General features: G+C 39.6%; 2 protein-coding genes across 6 annotated transcripts in view; one reads left to right on the top strand and one right to left on the bottom strand.

Moving 5' to 3' along the window:
* The window catches only part of immp1l (inner mitochondrial membrane peptidase subunit 1), a 17,078-nt gene extending 11,398 nt beyond the window's left edge, over positions 1 to 5,680 (bottom strand). Inside the window, exon 1 of one of the 2 annotated variants that reach the window (XM_044209466.1) lies at positions 5,572 to 5,680. The gene's annotated coding sequence lies outside the window, so the exon portion shown is untranslated. The remainder of the gene's footprint in view (positions 1 to 5,571) is intronic. The other variant, XM_044209475.1, reaches the window with a different exon arrangement.
* A 31-nt stretch (positions 5,681 to 5,711) lies between these two features.
* elp4 (elongator acetyltransferase complex subunit 4) overlaps positions 5,712 to 7,896 on the top strand; it is an 85,097-nt gene continuing 82,912 nt past the window's right edge. Inside the window, exons 1-2 of one of the 4 annotated variants that reach the window (XM_044209442.1) lie at positions 5,712 to 5,925; positions 7,651 to 7,686. In XM_044209442.1, the coding sequence (XP_044065377.1) occupies positions 5,748 to 5,925; positions 7,651 to 7,686 (214 nt within the window). In that variant the 5' untranslated portion in view covers positions 5,712 to 5,747. The remainder of the gene's footprint in view (positions 5,926 to 7,650; positions 7,687 to 7,896) is intronic. The other 3 variants (XM_044209421.1, XM_044209432.1, XM_044209415.1) reach the window with 3 other exon arrangements.

Genomic DNA, 7,896 nt, shown 5'->3' with positions numbered 1-7,896 from the left:
GGCAACTGGGGGGCTAAGAGGCTTACAAGCCCCTTGTCAGATATTCTTCTTCTCCCTGAGGATCCCAGATGGAAGGGAGTCTGGAGGAGCAGGCATCACCGGAGAGGGGACGAACCCCACCTCTGATGTCTTCCTCTGGGCAGCAGAAGGCAGAGGAGGGTGAGGCTTTAGTCCTGTTGCGCAGAGCTTGATTTGATGTTAATGTGAGCTATAAAAAAGGAGGAGTTTTGTCAACCAGGGGGGTCTGTTTCAACTATCAGTCCAATCAGAGATAATCCTGCTGATTTAGACACCTGGCTGGATGGAGAGTGACAGATGTAAAAGTCCCAGTCAAAGAGGTCTATGTCTAGCCCCCATCTTTTCTAGATCTGCCTTCTATCAGAGGCTTAATTGAAGCAACTGATCTCCATATTGCTCTTTTCATTGTTGCTAACGGCAACACAGCCGTGAAACAGCTGAGCAAGGTTACTATTTGAGGAGCTGAGGGTTTAAACCTACAATCAATGGGTCAGCCAGAGCAAATAATAGCCAAGTGATATGAATACAACTGCTATGAATTGAAAGGAAGTGTGGGTTGACAGAGTCCCCAGCCAATTACATAGAATGGAAAAATCAGCCACTAAGCCTTATTGTATTGACCACAAGCGAATGCGTGGTGCTGGCCTGGTGCTGAGAGAATTGAGAGATCTTATCTGGTGTTGTATCAGATTCACAAAGGAGTTTGTGTTTTGCACTCACCAGCTCATGACAAAGCCTGATATATTTTAACACTAGCTAATGACAGACACCTCAACCTAAAAGCAAGCTTATGATTTTTAAGAATGTGATTTCCTTTCATTCTAAATGAGCATGTTTTATGTATTTTTTCATTGTCTATTTTTTTCCTATCCTATAGGTCGAGCTAAATATGGCTGTATTTAATGCAATGTGTGCAAAAAAAATCTCAGGAAATCAAAATAAAGCTAGTCAAAATATGGGATGTTGAATAATTGGAAAAAGTTCAATCCTTAGACAAAACTAGCTGTGTACAAAACCCATCCTATGCTTATTGTACTTATGCCCTTAGAATATTACTTTACTTTCAATGCTAACAAAACAAATATGGTGCATGTTGATGATAATCTTGCATCCCCCGGACACAAGAAGTCTACTGCTTCTCGCAGTAGACAAAATTAGACTGAAGAAACCAAAACAGTGTGACCAGGAAAGGTCTGGCATGTTATGACTGCTGCCATTATACAGCTCAATCAGATACAGAGACTGATAAAACTGACAAAAACACTGCAGAAAAACACACACATGCACAGATGACACATTGAAAAGAGTGAAAATTATGTTATTTTTGTACAATTAGGCTGCTGTGTTTACACTACCACAAACTGAATTGTGCTACAGAGCCCAAGGGTTAAATTGGGATTTAAGAGAATTGCAAATCAGGTGACTGGCACTGTGCAGAGGATGTGGACAAAGTTTTCACAGCAATGTACTGCTACATCCTGCACGTTGCACTGCTGAAGCAGGCTCTCCTCCTTCTGAGATGCAGGTCAGTCAGTGCATCTTATTTGTCTCATATAGGCTTTCCACAATGCCCAGTGTTGTCAGTCATGATATATTCCCTTGGTCTACTGTCAGCACATATAAATCTCAAGAGTGCTGTCAAAACAGCAGGACTGCCTCTGCTGAGAGCATTTGTAAAGTGAGCAGTTGGGCTATTGCTTCCTCCAGAGCCTTACAGTATCCTGTGATATTGCGCTGCCTCTGGCCTCTCTCTGCCAGACAAAGCTTTTTTTCAGCTGTCTTAAGGATTACACTGATCACTCATCAGTCATCCAGTATTAATAGTGGACATTATGCAGTACAAAAGAAACTGCCTTTCCCCTGCCAGCGGTTTGTCTATCTGACAGAACATTCAGAGTTCTTGAGATATGTAAAAGCGGTTTCCATCGTCAACAGATCTTTCTCACAGCAGAGATTTTGACTTGTCATATATATAGTAGGAGAAGCACAGGCGTTACTAATAACATTAACAATGGCTCCATTCTATTCAAGTGTCCCATGAAAGTGTCAGAGTCGGCCAGCATGCACAACACCAGGACCCTGTAACCAAAGCATCTTAATGGAATTTATCCATCATTCATTTCCTGGTTTACACCTGTGCTTTTCTTACTGTGACGTGTCAAAATGTCTCCCGTGAAAAACGTCTATTAGCTGCTGAGCAGAGTGCTGCATTACATTCCACATTTTAGTGCTGAACCTCTATTACAAACTCATGTATGAGTTCAAAGTATTTTAGTTTTTGTTAATGTTGGAGACTTCCGCATATAGAAGGGCAGTCACAATGTGCTCAATTATTTTAAACAGATTCTACTGTTGCAATACCTGATTTTGTGTTTTAAAATAGGCTCATATTTGAATGCTAATTTGATATTTTAAATAACACATTCTAGATATAAGAGTGTATTCTGGACCACTCTGAGTCAAAGATTATATAGAATGTTAAAAAGGTTGCAGTAATTACAAAGTTTAAATCTACAATATTTTTGTTGTGTGTTTAAAATAAAAAATTCCTCAAGATGTTATAGGTGATATATTTTTTCCTTATTTTCCATTCCAAGAAGACAACAACTGGATCTCAAATGCTCCAGTTTACTACTGTATTTCAGGAAAAAAAAGGTATTACCAGTAATATGACTGTATTTCAATTTAAAATGAAGATGCAGTTTATCATCAGGTTAAACTCAGCTGAATTGGTGTAGAACAGGAATAAGCAGGAATAGTCTGTGTTGGCGTTATCAACTTTAAGCATAGTGATCACCACGTCTATCCACAGCTATTCTTGAGCTGCAGTGGCTTCCTTCTGTATGCTTGCAGTGCTCTGAGCGTTCTTCCCCTCACCTTTACACCTGCTGAGCCCTCCAAACTGAATGTGATTGGGGAAGTGACGCACAGGGATCCACATTCACTGTCAGCTTAAAATGACTACTCTGTAATATGATGCAATTGATGACCTATTTCTTACATTATCTTACATTACATTAGACCTACTATGACCTAAGGATGTAAGTTAATAGACTGACAGATTCATTTATTCTGTTTCTACAAAGGCCATGTCTTAACAGTGAATAGAATAAAATAGAGGTGGTATAAATGATCAATGCATCTCTCTCTCTCTCTCTAGATAGATACAGTGCATCCAGAAAGTATTCACAGTGCTTAACTTTTTCCACATTTTGTTATGTTACAGCCTTATTCCAAAATAGATTAAATTCATTATTTTCCTCAAAAATCTACAAACAATACCCCATAATGACAATGTGAAAGAAGTTTGTTTGAAATCTTTGCAAATTTATTTTTTTAAAAATCCAAAAAATAAAAATCACATGTACATAAGTATTCACAGCTTTTGCCATGACACTCAAAATTGGGCTCAGGTGCATCCTGTTTCCACTGATCATCCTTGAGATGTTTCTACAACTTGATTGGAGTCCACCTGTGGTAAATTCAGTTGATTGGACATGATTTGGAAAGGCACACACCTGTCTATATAAGGTCCCACAGTGCATGTCAGAGCACAAACCAAGCCATAAAGTCCAAGGAATTGTTTGTAGACCTCTGAGACAGGATTGTATCAAGGCACAGATCTGGGGAAGGGTACAGAAAAGTTTCTGCAGCATTGAAGGTCCCAATGAGCACCGTGGCCTCCATCATCCATAAATGGAAGAAGTTTGGATCCACCAGGATTCTTCCTAGAGCTGGTCGCCCGGCCAAACTGAGTGATCGGGGGAGAAGGGCCTTAGTCAGGGAGGTGACCAAGAACCCGAAGGTCACTCTGACAGAGCTCTGGTGTTTCTCTGTGGAGAGAGGAGAGGAGAACCTTCCAGAAGAACAACAATCTCTGCAGCACTCCACCAGTCAGGCCTGTATGGTGGAGGGGCCAGACGGAAGCCACTCATCAGTAAAAGGCACATGACAGCCCGCCTGGAGTTTGCCAAAAGGCACCTGAAGGACTCTCAGACCATGAGAAACAATTCTCTGGTCTGATGAAACAAAGATTGAATGCTTTGGTCTGAATGGCAAGCATCACATCTGGAGGAAACCAGGCACCGCTCATCACCTGGCCGTTTCCATCCCTACAGTGAAGGGTGATAGTGGAGGTAGCATCATGCTGTGGGGATGTTCTTCAGCAGCAGGGACTGGGAGACTAGTCAGACTCGAGAGAAAGATGAATGCAGCAAGGTACAGAGACATCCTTGATAACCTGCTCCAGAGCGCTCTGGAGCGAAGAGTCATCTTCCAACAGGACGACGAACCTAAGGTTACAGCCAAGATAACAAAGGAGTGGCTACGGGACAACTCTGTGAATGTCCTCGAGTGGCCCAGCCAGAGCCCAGACTTGAACCCGACTGAACATCTCTGGAGAGATGTGAAAATGGCTGTACACCGACGCTCCCCATCCAACCTGATGGAACTTGAGAGGTCCTACAAAGAAAAATGGGAGAAACTGCCCAAAAAAATAGGTGTGCCAAGCATGTAGCATCATACTCAAAGACTTGAGGCTGTAATTGGTGCCAAAGGTGCTTCAAAGTATTGAGCAAAGGCTGTGAATACTTATGTACATGTGATTTTTATTTTTCCCCTCTTTTTTTTTAAAAAAAAAAAAACAAATTTAATTATTTAGCAAAGATTTCAAACAAACTACTTTCACGTTGTCAATATGCGGTATTGTTTTGTAGAACTGAGATAAATAATTACTTTAATCCATTTTGGAATAAAGCTAACATAACAAAAGGTGGAAAAAGTAAAGCGCTGTGAATACTTTCTGGCTGCACTATAGATAGCAGCAAACATCACTATATACTATTTTGCCATGTGTCATTATTGCACTGGCAACAAGCCTTTCTATTTTATTTTTAACACTTGGAATTTAAAGAAGTGTTTAAATTGTAGTAGTTTGCTATGTTAAATAAAATACATTTTCATATACTGTCGATCATAAAGGCCAACCTCTAAAATAGTCCACTTTCTGGCAGTTATGGCTGCTTTACGTACATTTATTGTGTATTAAAACCAAAACTTTCAGATTCTATGCTCCTTGTCACAAACAGTTTCAATCAGTTTTATAAAAAGCAATCCATTATGCACTGAAACAATGTAGCGTACGACTGAAGCTTAATTAACATCATTTCCCCATATGTTCTCATTTCCATCTACGATAAGGATGGTATCGTGGCGTGATATAGGCCTACCCTATATTATCACCCCTAGAATAGCAGTTTGTTCAACTATATCATTAACGAACAGTAAGTAATTATAGTTAGTTCTACTGATTGCTTAACAAGAGATGGGCTGTGATTGTAAACGAAGGAGCTGATTCTGTAAAACAATATTCGGGTTCTGTAATGTTAAGCAATGAACCAACAAGTTCATAGCGGCACAACGCGAGTCGTTAGTTGACTCTTTTTAGGCATGGAATAGCTGCTGGCCATTGCCAAGAACACATAAACCCACGTTCATGTAAACAGGATTACAAAAAATAAAAATAAAAAATGACTTCAACCGAGCTTTACTCACCTACCGACTGTGTGATTCAATGCTCCGACAATGCACTTATAACAAATTGAACTTCCTTTTTTGACAGCTTCGACACGCGGCCCCGTAACAATCGCTGCCCTTATTGGTCGAGCGCTACCAAAGTCTTCTTTGATTGGACAATACGATCCAAAACATTAACAGACGTTACAAGCAGTATGGCAGCTCCCATGAGCAGTGTGGGTAAACCCTCGGCTGAACGTTTACCGTTCAATACTACGAGTTTTCAGAAGAAAACAAGAAGCAAGTTAATCTCCATACCTGGCACCAGACCTTCGGTTCAAAATGGACAACTCTTAGTTTCGACCGGTGTCACGTCACTCGACTATCTGCTCGGTCAGTCTGCTGTTGAAATTGAACGTTAGGGCTAGCTACACAGGCTAACAGTGTTTCTCAATGTAACGTTACAAAATATTAGTGTAATTAATTTCTCAAAGGGGAAATATATGCATTAACACAGAATAGGGAGGTGTGTCACTGTCAGGACAAGACAAACTGTACTGAAAGTGTGAAAGTTAATGTTAGCATTATGGACAGATTTCAGGCACATTTTGTCTGAACCCCTTCACTTACTATAACGTTAATTTGATATTGAATTGTCCGTGGCTCACGGAAAGGTATTTGTTTGAAGATGTGTCTCTAGAGATTTTTCTCATCAAACTGATGCCAGAAATGTAGCATTCTCAACTCGGTCTGATTTAAGTCACCAAGGACCAGTCCAAAAAACTTTGATATCCCTGTTTAATCTCAATGCATTTTCAAGTAAATGCTGTCATTTCAAAAACCAAATTTCTTAATAAAATTGGCATGCCATGTTTCAATATCATTATGATGATTCATAACATAAAATTAGACAGCAAAAGTTGTGTATCATAACTCGGCAACTTATTATGTCATGAGCACAGGGATGAAGAAACTGGGAACTGAAAAAAAACTGATTGTCGGGGTCTGAGTCTGATTATCAGGAGTTTGTGTAAATGCAGCAGTGTACTGTTAATGTGGTGTCTGCATATATTTTATGAGGAATATCACTTTTCAGTTGTGCCTAAACCATTATAATGAAAAAAAACAACGAAGGTTCTTCAGGAGAGAACACATTGGAAATCTTTAAAATGAGGCCTTTTTTCCCCTTAAATGGGTAGTTGTAAGCCCAGAGATGCTCATAAAATATATTGCTTTTATATGTGTCCCTGTGTCTCACAAGGGCCACTACTTTCTTCTGATGCAAGTTTTTGTCTATAATTGATATGTTAGGAGTTCTGACAGAAATGTGTCATGTTTCTCGTTTATTTGATAGGTAAAGCATTTTGTACGAGTGCTCTATTTCATGCTTATTCTCTGTAACATAAATGTGATATATACATGTTCTTGTTCTCTCAGCCTAAACCTATTAAGACCTCATTAGTTAAAGATTACCAGCCATTTACTCTCCTGCACTGGCATGCAGGAGCAAGGTCTAACCCTCTAACTTTGTGTGGGTTAAATGAAATAAAAAACAATGTTCTTTGTTGTTGAATCATTAAGGACTGACCTGAAATGCTCTTAGCTTACCAGTGGTCTTAGATTTTTAACTGGGTTAATGAAACTCTTGCCATAACCAGTGTGAAAACAAAATATGTGAGACGTCTTTTCAGATATCTAGATATCACAGAACACATTTTGACATATCATAGTAGGAAAAGCACAGGTCTAAATAATAAAATTAATGATGGCTGAATTCCATTTAGCCACTTCAGTTTCAGGGTCCTAGCGCTATTTTGCTCATTGTCACACTGTCATGGTTTACTGGGACACTTGAATAGAACGGAGCCATCATTACTGTTATTAGTAACATGTGCCTTTCCTACTATGACAAGTCAAAATGCCTTCTGTGAAAAAAGCGTATTTTCTTATAATGAGGAATACACCGCTGTGGAGACTGTAAGAGAGAGTAAAGGAAGCAGCAGTTGGCCAAAGGGAGGCTTCAAGTGGTTCACATTGATTCAGAGTAAGACACTGTCTGTAATATGTGACTGATATAAATAAAAAGCTGATATTATTGTTTTTTGTCTTCACAAACAGGTGGTGGGTTAGCAGTTGGAACAGTACTTCTCATAGGTGAGCTTCTAACTTGTCAAACTGAACACTGTTTAAAAGGCCCATCTAAAAGGAGTGATTGCTTGCTTAATGTGATGTATTTCCTGTTGAAACAGGCTATTTGGACAGAACATAAGTCAGTGATGAATCAATCTCAAGTTCAGACCAATCAGCTATCAGTTATGGAGAGAAAGCTATTGTGATTGGACAGAACAGCCTAAAAGGCAGGAT

This window comes from Siniperca chuatsi, linkage group LG1, assembly GCF_020085105.1.
Source record: "Siniperca chuatsi isolate FFG_IHB_CAS linkage group LG1, ASM2008510v1, whole genome shotgun sequence".
In the NCBI taxonomy this organism is placed as follows: Eukaryota; Metazoa; Chordata; class Actinopteri; order Centrarchiformes; family Sinipercidae; genus Siniperca; species Siniperca chuatsi.
Note: the sequence above shows the minus strand (reverse complement) of the source record. Positions and strands in the feature narration are given on the sequence as shown.